At 53.0% G+C, this 14,968-nt stretch overlaps 6 protein-coding genes across 6 annotated transcripts; 3 read left to right on the forward strand and 3 right to left on the reverse strand.

Moving 5' to 3' along the window:
- Positions 1–4,109: 4,109 nt before the first annotated feature.
- Positions 4,110–5,000, forward strand: P884DRAFT_209864 (uncharacterized protein; the record flags this gene model as incomplete). The annotated part of the gene is made up of 2 exons (XM_069438962.1): positions 4,110–4,271; positions 4,335–5,000. 2 exons carry the CDS (start codon positions 4,110–4,112, stop codon positions 4,998–5,000), a joined length of 828 nt encoding a protein of 275 aa, XP_069294230.1.
- Positions 5,001–6,046: 1,046 nt separating this feature from the next.
- On the forward strand, positions 6,047–6,416 carry P884DRAFT_165545 (uncharacterized protein; the record flags this gene model as incomplete). Its single annotated transcript, XM_069437277.1, has 2 exons — positions 6,047–6,095; positions 6,157–6,416. Coding segments are annotated over 2 exons (309 nt in total), but the record flags the coding sequence as incomplete, so codon positions are not given.
- Positions 6,417–6,423: 7 nt separating this feature from the next.
- On the reverse strand, positions 6,424–7,646 carry P884DRAFT_210043 (polysaccharide lyase family 1 protein; the record flags this gene model as incomplete). Its single annotated transcript, XM_069438977.1, has 3 exons — positions 6,424–6,560; positions 6,680–7,085; positions 7,179–7,646. 3 exons carry the CDS (start codon positions 7,644–7,646, stop codon positions 6,424–6,426), a joined length of 1,011 nt encoding a protein of 336 aa, XP_069294232.1.
- Positions 7,647–8,274: 628 nt separating this feature from the next.
- On the reverse strand, positions 8,275–9,918 carry P884DRAFT_302838 (uncharacterized protein; the record flags this gene model as incomplete). The annotated part of the gene is made up of 5 exons (XM_069444977.1): positions 8,275–8,692; positions 8,767–8,833; positions 8,892–8,980; positions 9,035–9,060; positions 9,157–9,918. The coding sequence occupies 5 exons, from the start codon at positions 9,916–9,918 to the stop codon at positions 8,275–8,277; spliced, it is 1,362 nt and encodes a 453-aa protein (XP_069294233.1).
- Positions 9,919–10,342: 424 nt separating this feature from the next.
- Positions 10,343–11,563, reverse strand: P884DRAFT_302839 (RmlC-like cupin domain-containing protein; the record flags this gene model as incomplete). The annotated part of the gene is made up of 1 exon (XM_069444978.1): positions 10,343–11,563. The coding sequence occupies one exon, from the start codon at positions 11,561–11,563 to the stop codon at positions 10,343–10,345; it is 1,221 nt and encodes a 406-aa protein (XP_069294234.1).
- An 820-nt stretch (positions 11,564–12,383) lies between these two features.
- On the forward strand, positions 12,384–14,805 carry P884DRAFT_210039 (uncharacterized protein; the record flags this gene model as incomplete). Its single annotated transcript, XM_069438976.1, has 4 exons — positions 12,384–12,614; positions 12,691–13,418; positions 13,510–13,740; positions 13,827–14,805. 4 exons carry the CDS (start codon positions 12,384–12,386, stop codon positions 14,803–14,805), a joined length of 2,169 nt encoding a protein of 722 aa, XP_069294235.1.
- Positions 14,806–14,968: the final 163 nt, after the last annotated feature.

A 14,968-nucleotide genomic window follows, 5' to 3' on the forward strand; every position in this document is an offset into this window, starting at 1 on the left:
TTGTCCCGCACCGTTTACCTTCGTCTGAACCCTTTTAGAAGAAGTCTGAGCCGGGTTCGTCACACTATAGGAGGCTAGGGCCCTAGGTCTTTATAGCGAGCCTAGTTAGGGCAAACTCCTAAGTTTCTAGCTTCTTAGCTACCTTTATATAGTAGGGGCCCTACTATAGCCTCTAGTCTAGCTAGACCCCTAGGAATCTAGCTAACTTCGAAGGGGCTATAATAGTAGTACCCCCTTTGGGCTATAGAAGCTCTAACGGTCATAACTACTATTTCTGGCCCCTGTTAAAGTAGATAAGTTTATACTTTTCTAGGGCAAAGGCTATACCCTAGGTCCTTGCCTACTATAAGTAGGCCTTCTAAGCCCTCTATAGCTAATCATTATAGGCCTCCTTAGCCCTCCTAAAGGCTAGAAGGTTAATATCATTAACAAAGCCTACTAAACTAACCATAGGGCTAGCCTAGCAAATAGCCTAGTAAAGGGAAGCTATATAGAGGATAAATAGTATAGGGGAGAAGGGTAACCCCTAGGGGACCCTAGCCCTTACTTCTATATCCTCTATTTCCTAGCTATCGAAGTAAAGGATAGCTACCCTATCTTATAGCTACTCCTTAACCTAGACTACTAACCACTTTAGGAAGCCCTAGCTCTATAAAGTGGTTAGTAGCTAGGTATAGTTAACCATATCAAAAGCCCCTAAGATATCGAGCTATAGGAGGGAGGTAGTTACCTTATACCTCTAAGCCTCCTAAACCTAGGCTATAATAAGCCGAATAGCTAGTTTAGTAGACCTATATTCCCGGTTACCTATTTACTTGGCTAGGAAAAGCCTATAGGCCTCTACGACAGCTGTTACCTTCCGGGCGACTATAGCCTCTAGCACCTTACCTACTATTAGTAGGAGCGCTATAGGCCTATAGCTACCTAGGGTAAAGTAGGCCTATAGGGGTTTACTAGGCTTATAAAGGACTACTATCTTAGCCCTTTTAAACCAGGCTAGGAAATAGCCAAGCTATAAGCTCTCCGAGGCTAGTATAACTAATATCTAGTAGAGTAGCTACTTATAGGCCTTTAGTAGGCCTATAGGGAGGAGGTCCTCCCCTAGGGCCTTCTATAGGGCTACTCTAGCTATTACTACCCTGACATCGCCTACCGTAACCTCCTAGCTTATTTCAAACTTCGGCTCCTAGTAGTCGTTTAGATCTAGGTCATTAATATCTAATAGGTCTACTTCCAGGTTTAGAAAGAACTTGTTAGCTAGAGCTCTAGCCTTCTATTAGTAGGTTATAAGCCCTCCTTCAAAGGCCAGGAGCTTTAGAGGGTCGACCAATAGGTAGCTTTATAGCCTCGCCTACTATTCTAGCCTCTATAGTAGGTCCAGCTAGTTAGTTACCTCCTATAGTATAGTTCTCTAGCTCTTGGTCTTTATAGCTATAATAGTCTTAGCCTAGTCCTATAGGGCCTACCAAAGTACCTCCTATATATAGGGGTTTAGGGTACCCCTATAGGCCTTCTCTACCTCCTTAGCCCTCTTCTAGGCCTCTCGAACCTCCTTCGTCTACCATCGAGCTTGTTTGCTACCTATGCTAGCCTTCTTTACCAGAGCCGAGACCGTAACTATCTCCTTAAAGGCCTCTATAAGCCTATTGAAGGCCTATAGAAGCTCCTCCGGGCCCTAGAAGATAGGCCTAGCTAAGGCTAATACCTACCTACTAAGCTAGAGTAGGAGGTAGGCTACCTTAGCCCGCGTAACCTCCTTATCTAGGCTCTTCTAGTCCTACCCCTTAGAGCTAATATAGGCCTATTAGTCCCCTAGAAGGAGATATTTAAAGCCTATAGGTAGTGGTTAGACTTCCTATACTCTATAATATCCCTATAAGTTACTTCTAGCCTAGCTAAGGCTTAGAATAGGTCTATCGTAGAAGGCTAGCTATATTAGTCCCCTTAGGGGGCCTTAGTAACCTAGCTATATAGTATATATAGGTCGAGGTCCTACTAGTCTATAAGGTTAAGGAGGTCTTTAGCCCCTAGGCTAAGCCTATCAAATAGGTCCTAGACCGGGTAGTAGAGGTTAAAGTCACCTATAAGGACTAAGGGGTAGGTTAGCTAAGGTAGGGCTAATAGGTCCTATAAGAGGGCCTACTCCCCCTTGTTATTATAGACTAACTAGAGTTTAAACCCCCTCTCTCCTAGGGTTAGAAAGGTTACCCTATACTAGTTCTCCTCTACCAAGTAGTCCTACTAGCTAACTAGGAACCATTTAGCCACCAGAATAGCCACTTTGCCCTTAGGCTTATAGACTAGGTAGTATTTCGATACCTAGGGGCAGTATATTAACCCTATAAACCGGTTAATCTATAGTTCCTAGATAGCTAGTAGGTTATATTTAACCTCCTCTAATAGGACCTTAAGGGCCTATTTGTTACCTTAGGTATTCTACTAGAGGATCTTAATTTACATTCGAGGTAGCTAGAGTAGAGGGTAGGGGTATAGTAGTAACAGGCTCTATAGCTATCGCCCCTTTAACCGGTTATGAGAGGGAGGGGGCTCTAGGCTATAGCGAGGAGATACGGGTCTGTCGGGCATCGAACGAGGCGCTTCTAACCGCCTGCTAGGCTAGAGTAGGCCTTCTATAGGGGCGTTTAGCCCCGGTTTGGTAGTGGTCGTCGTCTTCTGGCTAGCTGCTAAACTCGAAGGCTACCTTCTGGTACGGTTACTCCGGTGGTTAGAAGGTCTAGGGTCTATACTGGTAGGCCTCCCTGGCCCTCTCCTGGGCTTCGACTTTCTTCGGGCAGCCCCTATACCAGGCTATATAGGGGCTACTATAGGCCGTATACCTACAAGGGAGTTGGTTAGAGTGGGTAGGGCACTAGGCCTCCCTAGCCTTCCCTCCCTCCCTGTAGGCCTTTGTGCTATAGCGGCTATAACGGGCCGGCCGCTGATAGTACCGTTGGGTATAGCCAAAGCTCTAATACCTATAGCACTGCCTTGGCTCTAGGGCATCCTAATAGGGTTTGTAGTCTAGTACCTAGGTATCCTATATGATAATATTAAAGAAATTAAGCTATATTATAATTAATCTTTAGGCCTATTAATTTATAATATATTATAATCTAGGTCTAAATCTATTAAATTAGGTTTCCTTGGATAAAAACCTACTAGTTATAATTAGAACTAATAAAGTCTTTATCTATTATAAAAATATATTCTATTATACTCTTTTAAGTTATAAAAGTTCTTTCTTATTATTAAAAGATTACTTAATAAAGAGGTACTTCCTTTAAAGCTATAGGCCCTCTAAAGATATCTAAGCTAAATTAATAATAAGTATAAGTTAAGTTTAAGGTACTTAAAATATATTAAATATAATACTCTATTATATTATTATTATTTAAAGGGAATAGATAAGTTCTTATAATTCTACTAAATTTAATAATATATATACTTTAAAATCTATTATAATTATATTATTAATTATTCTCTCTAAAGGCTTATTATTAAAAGAAAGTAATTAAAATATAAGGTACTAACCTTATAATAACTATAGATAAATATATAATATTTTATTTAACTACCTTAAGAAAAGAAAGAAAAGTAGGTATAAGGGTTAAAATAAGGTCCCTCTTCTTATATAAGGAGTATATATATACTCTAGTTAGGGCCTAGTTAGGTACTAGGTTAGGGCCTAACCAGGTCCTAAGCACGTGCCCTATAAACGCCCTATAAATGTATATAGGTCTAGTCTGAAATAAGGTATAGCCTATTATTAATTAGCCTGGGTAGAGCCTGGGCCCGTGACATGCTAGTCAAATTTGGCGGTAAGCCAGTTCTTTTAGTAGCGGTGTCGCCTGTAGTCAGCACTAACCACAGGGTAGTTTTGGTCTGGTCAGGTCAGCTTAAGCGAGCTCGCTTAGCAGGGGGTTTGGTCAGGCCACCTAATAACTGATCTGTGCCGAAGCGGACCCAGGTTGATGCCTGGGCACGTGATGCGGAGTTCTTCCGGTTTACGTGTATCGGGCGCGGCTGAACTTGACGCCCCTTCTCTAACCTCAATCTCCTCCTCATCCCGCCACATATACGGGACATAATTGTGGTATTCTATGGCGCTTATGGCTGCGGACAACACCAGGCCGTCGGCTTGTTCCACGGTGGACTACGGCGTTAAGTTGCCCAGATACAAAGACCCCGATGAACCGGAACGCTATCGCCTTTCGAAGGCCGGAATCGAGGCCTGCAAGAGCAAGAAGCCTGCATTCCCACCGTGGCTGATCGTGAGTCACCCCACGTCGTACCCATCCGCAGGCCTGCATTGACGCGAATACACCGAGTCGAAGAGCTTCCGGTTCAGGACCCGGTATATATCGGCTCTCGCCACGCAGCTCGACCGCGATCGCCCCCATCTCCTCGACCTGCAAATTTGCCCCTCCAGAGTAGCGCGCTTCTTTGGCGCCTGCGTCAATCTTTTGCCTACGTTTGCACAATCCTGGATTAGAGCCATGATGCCGGAATGGTTCCTCCCCAGCCGTGTCATTTTGAAGGCGCCAAAGCGGGACGAGTCGGGATACATCCATACGGAGCTATTCGACAACGAGGCGCGAGCCTACGACCGCCTCAAGCCGTTACAAGGGACCATCATACCCAAGTGTTATGGCCTTGCTCGATACAACGGCTTAAGGGCTTTGATTCTCGAGCGCTTAGGGGGAGTTTCACTCGCCTCGCCCCAAGGTGCAACGTTGACGCTTGAAGAAATCTCCGCCTTGATGCAGCCATGCCACCGAGCTATGCATGCCTTTGGCGTGCATCATGGCGATCCGCACCCTGCCAACTATCAGCTGGTTGACGGAAAGCTCATGGCCTTGGACCTAGAGTGGGTCGAGTGGGATTTGCCCGACGAAAAGAACATCCAGTTCATGCGGATGAACATACACGATTTGTCAGACAGATACTTGGGGATACAAAAATTCTATCATCGGGCTGAGGGCTTACTGGAACCAGCGTGATATCAGACATGGGTCCGTGATCGGCGGCGCTCATATTTGTCATTCCGCCACCTCATACTACCTGTAGTTAATAGTTATAATTCCCTTACAACTTAATTCTGCCGTGCTGTTGTCATCTCCTCTGCCCTGCCATACGGCCACTCGTATGTACCTCTTTATTCCTTGATTATTACCTTGGGTAGAATTGTTGTGGGTCAAGCATCACACACAACCGAACGAGATAACACCAGCCGCTGAGTAAACTCGGGAGCGGAGTGGTTTCCTTCTCAGGTCCTGTTTGCTTCCGACTCGAGAGATATTTTGCCAAGTTCGGATAGAGCGTATTTCTTACCAAAGCAGAATACCTAACCTTTTTTTTTGAAAGTGGGTCGAACAGAACGCGAAGAAGTCCTTGCATAATCCGCTTCGTGCACGCCATCAGCACAGATGGTTGTGGCAGGTGAGGGTAGGGCACAAGAGGTCTGGCATCTCTTCAACAAATCAACCAAGGTATCTAAGTATAGTACCTTAAGTATTCATATCTTCCTAGTGGTCGTGTGTTACCGGAGGGAAAGAGTGGGGGGAAATCGTCATTTTGTATTATTTGCTCTATTTACTAAGGCTATGTGTCTTTCGTCATGTAATTATTTCTCTGCCCTTTCCCTGACTCACGCTCCCGATCTTCGTCAGTCGCGCCCGCGGCAGCCATCACGCCGATTCCCCCGTCCTCCCAACCCGTCATGCGCCGGCTTCGATGCTAATGACGAATAGGACAGGTAACGATTTCGAATTATTTAGTCTTTTGAGTGTGGGAAACTGGCCGCTGAATCCAGTGGTGATTTCGTGATAAGATTGTTGACAAATGATGACCTCGTCACCACTTGACCTTTCCCTCCCTAATTGCTCGAAGATACGACCGGCTGTTCCTACGAATATGTATAAGTTCTCTTCAACGGACACTCGTGGATTCTAATTCAAATTTTTATACTTACTTTGAATTTTCTTGAGAAAAATTCTTTCTAACCAGCTTCGTAAGCTACTTCTCTGTACGTGGCCCCGTCGTAATAATGCCGCAATACAAGGGGGGAGATCACGTCCGATACAAGCCCGTTTGCGGTGAGTCTCCATCTTTGTGGTTTGTCTTATGAGCACGTGGGGAATTTTGTCTGGCAGGTAGGGAATCGAATCGGACATGCAGGCCCCGATTCTAGGATCCCCGAAAGTTTCGGTACCGTCAAGGGCATTCTGACCGAGCCTGGAAATCAAGCCGGGCGTAATGTGAGCGCCAGTGCGGAGCAGCCGCAATACGAGGTGAGAGATCTCGGACAAGATGAGCTGGAGTTCAAGTACAGTCCGTGGGTGTTAACCCTACCTAACTATCTTAAAATCGAGAATGCCAACAACAGCAAGACGACAACCATCTACGAAACCAACCTCAGGGTCATCAGATCTTGCCCACACCCGCCCCGAGCTTGACAATCGGCTCAACCAACGGCAGGGGAGTCAACTTGAACTTGTACGGCGCCTTTCGAAAGTTGCCGACCTGCGTGATGTTGACCGTCGCCTTGCCCCAATCGTTTTCTGCGTGTCATCATGTCAGCACAGGACCGTGCAGAGGTAAGTACGGAATTACATATCCCGATCTCCCCTTTCATTACACACCCCCATCCTTCATCTTAACAGCCGCGAGGGAGACTTACTGGCGCCCAAGTTGGCGTAGCCGTCCAGCTCTTCGTCGCCGCACGTGCAGGTGTTGGGCGAGTCGTCCGGGATCACCAGGCCGTAGGTGCTCAGGGCCTCGCGGGTCCTGCCGCGGAAGACGTTGCCCTCGACGAGGACCTGGTTGTCGGAGCGGGAGTGGACGGCCTGGTAGAGGAAGTCGACGTAGAGGTTGTTGTAGACGTGCTGGTGCCCGAAGCGGCCGGCCGGGCCGCGGGTACCCTCGTTGCGCCAGTAGTTGTGGTGGTAGGTTACGTGCAGGTGGCCGAAGTCGATGTCGCGGAAGGTGGCGTCGTTGCCGACCAGGGATGACTTCCAGTGGTCGTGGAAGTAGTTCCACGATACCGTGATCCAGTCGGAACCGCGGATGATGTCGACTTGGCCGTCCTGCGTAACATATTCAAGAAAGACAACCTCGTCTCAGCGAATGCCGTTGTGTGCACTTTCTAATTCGGAGGTTGTAGAGGGCATGAGACTCACGTAGGCGTCGGGTCCTTTCGTGATGTCGGAAGCGAACTCGTTGTGGTCCACCCAGACCCTAGTGGAGTTCCGGATGGTGATGCAGTCGTTGTCCTCGATGAAGCTGATCTTGAGGTTGCGGATGATGACGTTGGTCGAGTTGAACACGTCGAGGCCGCTGCCGGTGATGTGGGCGGTGCGTCCGACACCAATGACGGACTTGTTGGAGCCAATCTTCGGCCGAGACGGCAGGTTGATCTCGCCCTTGACCAGGACCGTCTTGGGCTCGTCTCCCGCAACAGCTGCCTTGAAGTCGGCCGCGTTATCCACGGTCACCGTTGACCCGCCCTCGCCACCAGTGGTGACGCCAATGGGATTGTCTTTGGCAAAGCCCTCGACATCCCACGACGCGAGGCCAAAGCTCCCGAAGGGGAACGCCGCGGCCAATGGAGCGAGGGCCCAGGCGACAATGAGGAAACTTAACCGCATGTTGGATATCCGGGTATTTGGGGTGGATTATGAAGAGCTAATAATTAGCTGCAGGTCATGTTTGGGACCGGAACAACGGGGTTCCATGCAGCTTAATGTAGTCAAATCTCGTGGGGTTGCAGCAGGACGACGCGCATCCCGGCGTTGCATGCGGCCTTTCCAACAGCGGTAATGGTCCGGCTTCACCGTTACCGAAGCACTGGAAAAAATGATGATGTCCAGCGGGGAACCCTGTCGGAGCAGCTTTGCCTCCAAAACCAGGCCTTGTTCAAGTGTTGTGGTTTACCCGTCCGCTGAGCACGCTCTGCCAAGCCAGGAGTAGCCAGCAACCGAGAAGGTGTCGAGTTTCCTGACTGGTGGAAATATGGTCTCCGATGGCTCAGCAGCATCGTTGGAGATAGGCCTCGGCGCATCTTCTTCTAACGCGGCCGCTTCTGGACATGCATCCGATCACGAGGAAAATAGAAAGACAAAGACTCTAAAGATCCCATGCAAGGATGGTAAATCCGCCTGGATGGCAAGGGCAGGTCTTCGCGGAATTCCTCCGTCGTAAACGAGAACTGGTACAAAAGATTATTAATACCGTCGTTGAAGCTGTCATAGGCCAAGAATCGAGTCCGTGTTTTCATCAATCTTCGTTCCGGTCGTTGTTTTCTCGGGGCGCTTCGCGATTCTCCTTTTCCTTGATTTCTCGCTCAAGCCTCTGGATGACGCCCTTTAGCATGTCGATTTTTGCTTGACCGGCCTCGTCAGACGCGCCAAAAGCATCGAGCTCGTGCTTCACCTTGAGGGTGTACTCGAGGGCCTTATCGAGGTTGCCAACGTGGTAGTAGAGGCGAGCTGGAACCTCGTACATACCACCCATCAGCTCTGTTAGGCCCTCCTCTTCCACAAGTGCGAATAGACACTCGGCGGCCTCAACGGCCTTATGAAATTCTCCTTTCTGAGCGAGCTGAAGAACCTTGGTCTGTAAAGAACGGATTTCCCCTCGGCGAGCGTCCGAGGCCTGGATGACATCTGGGGAAGCGGTACAGAGCGAGCATTGACTGGGATCAGTTCGGTTAGCGACCTTTCTAGCATTCTGGACTATTAGTGAACAGTAAGCGGGAATGAAGCGTACCATTTGAAGCCCCAGATATGTTTTAGACTCTCCCTTCTCTCTTCTGACGTTAGGCCCGCAGACGTGTCTGGGATGCGAGCATGTCAGCCACATCGCGAGAGACAGAGCGAAGAAAGGCGTCTTACAGGTGATGGTGATCTCTTCTCCAGGCTCAATATGACGAGCCGCCCAGACAGTCATGGCTAGCGTCCTTTGCGAGAAGTTTATGAATGCACTGGAAGGGTCAGCACATCACACCTCCCTGCACACCCTGTTGTCGTTTGCTTACTTTGGTTTACAAGCGTGGTTAAACCTCTGGTCAAGTCGTCAGCACCCTTTCCTTTCGCCAGAACTCTTCCCATCCATCCCAAACCAGTAATTAGAGACAGACCAACCAAAAGACAAACTCACCGCCAAGTTGGGAAACAGCGCCATGTATTCCTTTCCTCCCACCGTCACCCCAAACGTGTTGGTCAGCATGATGTCCTCCATCTCGCTCATCTCCACAACCTCCCCGTCGCCGCCGTAGTCCTCTCCCCCCTGCCGCCCCCCCTGCCTCGCCAGGCCCTCCACCGCCCCGGGATCCCGCAGCTGCGCCGCCGCCACCGCCAGCAGCTCCTGCACCTCCTCCCGCATCACGTCCGCCGGGTACTCGACCGCCGCCAGGACGGCCGTGCGGTCCGCCAGCACCGCCGTGCCCTTGCCGATCCGCCGCGTCGCCACCGCGCCCTTGCCCTTGCCGGGGACGTCCCGCACCTCGTACGGCCGCCGCCGTCCCTTCCGCCAGTCACCGCTGTCATCGCCGTCGTTATTGTCGTCGTCGTCGTCGTCGTCATCGTCGAGCACGTGCCGGAGCGGGTTCAGCGCGCCCGCGGCCTCGTCCGGCGTCGTCACCACGCTGATGCTGCCGTGGAGAGCGGCGCGGGTGAAGACGCACCAGGGGCCATCCGCGGCCTCGACGCAGTGCGGGCGGTGCGTCCACGGGTGCCAGGCGCTAGGGAGGAGGATGGCGCCGTCCAGGCAGGTTGTGAGGTTGGGGTTGAAGGGTGAAGGGAAGTTCCCGGGGGCGCACTGGGCGGGTGGTAAGGGTGGTGTTGATGAGTGAGGTGAGGACAGGGCGAGTTGGAGGAGGGTGAGAGACGTGAGAATCGTGGTCCTCGGTGAGGTTCGCATGGCTAATTATCTTAATTATTTACGATGCAAATAACGGCGGCTCGTCAGATACAAGTCATGAGGGCGTCGCAAAAGATTTGAAATGTCACAGTTACAAAATTGAAAAGTCAAAAAAAAATGACAGCTTGCCGTTAATAGTCGAAACTGTTGTAATTAATAGTGTCTGATTTACACCAGTAATCAACTAATTAATTAGCCGGGCCAAGAGGGTCACGTCCAATTGGATTCCGAGCTCCCAGTTTTAGATAGGTGTTCGTACTACAGATAATTAGATGATCTATCTTCGATGGTGCCTCGATGGACTTTAGGTTTCATTGAAGTCGTTCAAACCTTCAATCAATACATGTGGATGGATGGATGCGGAAATCAACTATCTTTGTATAATAACTGCTATGGAGTTTGATGATGGAGGAAGATGAAGGCCTTAAGCAACCGCCATGTACACCTCCATCCCCGTGTCGGTCTCCCATCTCACCCTCACCCTTGGGGCGACAAAGTAGATGGCCCCTTCTGCCAGTTCAAACTTCTTTCCATCGGCCTCCATCCTGCCGCTGCCCTTGGTGACAATCAACACCGCCGGCCCGTCGCTCCCCGAGATCTCGTCTGCCTCTCCGGCCGCGAGCTCGGTCCTCAGCATGTCGAACTCGCTCGCGGGCGGCCGGTAGACGCGCGTCTTGCCGGTCCTGCTCCTGGGCGTCTCGGCGCTCGGGAGCACGACGTCGTCGGGCGAGTGCGCGCGGAAGGTGAGCGTGTCGGCGAAGAGGTCGATGCTGGTCCGCTCGGCGGGCGGGCAGAAGCCCGAGTTGAGCACGTTGTTGCTGCGCGCCATGCACTCGACAATGTCCCCGCTCAGGTAGGCGTGGATGCCGTCGGCGGGGATGAAGAGCGCGTCTCCCGGCTGCAGGACCAGAAAGTTCATGCAGGCGAGCGCCACCAGCGAGCCCGGGTCCTGCGGCCCGTGTTGTCGCTGCAGACGAGGGAGCAGGTCGAGGATGTACCTGGCCGAGCCGAGGTCTGACATTGCGGTGGACAGCAGGCCATCCTGGACGCGTTTTACCGTGGCATCGCCGGCTTTGAGGATGTTGCGGGTTACCTCGCGCAGTGTCTTGTCGGTCCATTGCGTCGTGCCGTCTGGGACAAAGGGGCGGAGGGCTGGGAGTCGGAAGAGCGGCTCGATCTCGGACAGCGGCTTGAATCCAGCAAAGACCTCGAACCTGGAGAGGGCGACAGCGATTTCGGGCTTATGGTTGGGGTCGGTGAAGTTATCAGGATCCTTAGCGTGCAGCTTGGCGGCGAGGTCTTTGTTCGGGTGTATTTGTAGCGGCAGAGCCTTGGCGATGGAGAGGATCTTTGGCAGAAAAGGGAGTTGGCCGTCTAGTTCATGATCGATGTCCTTCTCTCCGAGAAGCCTCTCCCTATTCTCGTTTAGCACGTCCTTCAGGGGTTTGTCAGTCTCCAGGACGCGGGCCGGGTAGTCAGGGTAGTCCCCGAACCACATTTCCGAGTAGTATTCGTCATCCTTGATTTCGAAATCCTTGGCTGTCGCTTTGCAGAGCCGAGCCGCGAGTGATTGCCGCCCCTGCTTTCCCCAGGGGTAGTTATTGCAGCTCCCAGACATTTGAAGCACTCGGTCGTTCCCGTTCATATTGGCGATGTAAGGCAGGCTCGAAATGGATTTTGTTGAAGCTTCGTATAATTATGTTGAAAGTAGAGTCCACAAAAGTTATCATCTTACCTTTTGGTATTGAACCGTGTAATCCGCACTAAGGTCGTCATTACCTCATGGCGTCACCACTGGCAGCCGGTGCTGCGTGGGGCCGTGTGGAGTAACCGGTGCCTGTATCTCGGTCGGCGTGGTGGGGCTTCGCCCGGCCGAAAAGCTCCGGGTCTTGCGGATCGCCTTTCTGCGGCGGCCGGGTAAACTTAAAGCAATCTTAATGGACCGACTCGACTGTATAATGCGTGTATCACGTATAATTTAGCAGCGATAATTAACCAAACCATTGGCTGGTATCTTTTGCCGATGCCGGCGGATCAACGCGATGATGCAGAGAACATTCAAATGGAAGCATCTCAAAAGACCCCCAAAACTGTGTTTAGGCCACGGGGATCAGTAACAAGACCGGGACGTTCAGGCCAGGATGGTAATAAGGTGTATTGGTTTGGTATCAGCTCGCCGGCCAACCCTTTTAGACACCTCGTAATAGCGGCAATTTGGGCAGCGCTGCGTCAGTGCTCTAGAACAGCCAGGATTGGAATCGTTGATGTCATCGTTGCTTTCTAAAGTCAACCATTTGATCTTAAAAGCTTACCTTAACCCGGCTCATTAGAATTCAACCTTCATAGAGGCAAATGATCGCCTCTGATATCTAACGGATGAAAGTCAATTACCGGGATTTAGCACATCTGAATTCAACATGCAATCAAACAATCCTGCCGCCGAGGGGAAGGACGCGGGAGCGGTGATGAAGGACCTCCTCCCAATACCGGCCACCGATCCTACCACCGCCACACCCGATAGTCAGACGCATACTGATGCGGCTGGGGATGGTCCGACCCTCCCCCGTGCTCTGGCCGCCGAGACGCGGGGGGCCCAGGGGCCAGCCCAACCAAATAGCGACAAAGACATCGCAGCACCCCCAATCGAGGGCATGACTAACGAGGAACTATGGCTCCTGGTTCGGCGGTTCAACAAGGTACTAATTATGTGTTTCTTCAACGAAGCCCTGCGGAAGCGATAAAGGAACATCCTAACTGATCTACATGAACTAGCAAATCAACAATGTCAAAGCCACTCCTAACCCGCCACCGGGCGGCCTCGACTTGAACATTGCAGAAGACGAAGAGTTCTCGCCAGATAAGTTGCGCGCAAATATCGAGCGCCTCTACACGACCGTCGGCGTCGGTCTGCTGGCCGCGTCCAAGCACGTCGCGCGGCTCCGATCTTGGCGCGAGAGGAGACGCACCACATACTTTGCTGGAGCATATTTCGTCGTATGGGCCTTTGACTTCCTCATGCCGCTGCTCTCAGTCGTGGTGTTGGCCTTGATTGGCTTCCCTAGGGCTCGCGAAGTGTTATTCCCGCCCGCCCCCCTGGCCCTCGTCGACAGCAAGACTTGCGGCATCCAGAAGCCCAAGGCCGGCGTCCTCGGCAGCCACGACAGCGCGACGGGAGCACCCGAGAATCACAAAGGAGAAGCAGTCGAGCAGGAAGCGAGCAACTTTGTTAGTGGCATCGCTTCGGTTGTCATGAGCAGCGCTGCGGGCAAGCATCCCCAAGGCGATCCGGATTCGGACGAGGACCCGGGCGCAGACACGGCCCCTGACCCGACGGCTCTGGCTACCAAAACGGCTGACGCCAGGGACAAAGCGGTGGGTGAAGAGACGGGGGGCAAGCACGACAAAACCAAGGTCCCGATGGAAACGGTCATGTGGAACAAGATGCGTCCGGTCATGCACACGATCGGCACCGTGGCAGACACCTGGGAGCGTCTAGCCAAGTGCGTCTCCTGCCTTTGACTTGACTTGGATTTTGTGGCGCAGTTTTCCCACGCACGGGCTGATAAAATAGACTGACCGTTGTAACTCCAGCGCCCTCTCCCCCATCCCCCTATTTCCCTCCGAAGTTTACCGTCTCCGCCTGGTCGCCATCCTCGCCCCCCTTCTGCTGGGCAGCTCCCTCTTCCTGACTCCTTACCTCCTGCTGAAATTGCTCTCATTCCTAGCCGGGGCCGTCTTCTTCGGTGACCCTGTCATCTCTCGCTGCCTCGACTGGCTGAACCGGACGATTCCGAACTGGCCAGAGCTGCTGCAGCCGCGCAAGTAAGCAAAAACAATCCACTCCTCTCCGCGCCTGGCCACCCAATCTGCCGCGACACGAAACTAATTCGTTCTTCCCCAACCCTCAGCACAATCCTCAACGGCGTCCCGACCAACGCCCAACTGACGCTGACCCTCCTCCGCCACGGCGAGGCCAACCACGCGCCCCTGCCGCCGCCGCCGCGGCGCGTCACCTCCCCGCCTCCGGACAAGCCGGCGGCCTTGTCAGACGGCGACCTGCGCGCGGGGACGGGCGGGGATTCCCCGCTGGGCGTCTCGAACACGGCCGAGCTCGACTCGGCCACCACCTACGCTCCGTCGACGATCCCGCACGAGACCAAGAACACGGCCGGGCCGGACATCCACGCCGCTGCCGTGGGGGACCGGGACCGGACCGGCGCCGCCGGAAGCGGGGCGACAACATCCAAGCCCGGCCACGGCCACGGCCACGGCCACCGGATCCTCGGCTTCTTCAAGGGCACCACCCGCGGGGCGGTCAAGACGGCCGTCGGGACCGACAAGCCGCGCGCCAAGGCGCCGGGCGGTGCGGGGGCGCGCGACGACCGGCTCGGCGTGCTGGCCCCCGGCAGGGGAAGCGGGGCCGGCGGCGGTCAGCAGCAGGAGGGTCGCGGACCGGCGCCCGCGGGGCCGGCCGGGTTCGAGGCGCGGTGGGAAGGGCACCGGGGCCGGGTGTACGTCTGTGCGTCCGGGGCGACGGTGCCGGCGGTGGCGTTTGGCAAGTCGTCGCCATCGACGATGACGTCGTCGTCGTCGTCGGCGTCGCCAGGGCCGGGTGATGGGGCCAGTGGCGGCACCGTCGGGGAGGAGGAGCTGGGGCGGCCGATGTGGAGCGTGCCGGCGGCGGACGTGGTGGAGATGCTCAAGATTGGCGGCTACGACTCGAAGGCGAGGCTGGTGGCGGGGTGGTCGATGGGCACCGAGGTCAAGGACGGGCTGGTCATCCGGACCGTCGCCGGGGATGAGTACAAGATGACGGCGGCGCCGATGCGCGATGAGCTGTTCAACCGGCTGATTGCCTTGGGGGGGCAGAAGTGGGAGGCGCGGTGAGAATGAGTACCTCGATACTCCTGTCTCGACCAACTCCTCTACTGCCGTTGTCTGGAAGGATATTGAAGGTAATTATTATGCTCAGGGTCTGTTTAGTAATTCTCCCACTGATCGACCAGGATGGAGCTGAAAACTCGACACAAATTGCTCAGCTCGGCGGGAG

The sequence above is a fragment of the Thermothelomyces heterothallicus genome, assembly GCF_042370625.1.
Source record: "Thermothelomyces heterothallicus CBS 202.75 unplaced genomic scaffold P884_scaffold_30, whole genome shotgun sequence".
In the NCBI taxonomy this organism is placed as follows: domain Eukaryota; kingdom Fungi; phylum Ascomycota; class Sordariomycetes; order Sordariales; family Chaetomiaceae; genus Thermothelomyces; species Thermothelomyces heterothallicus.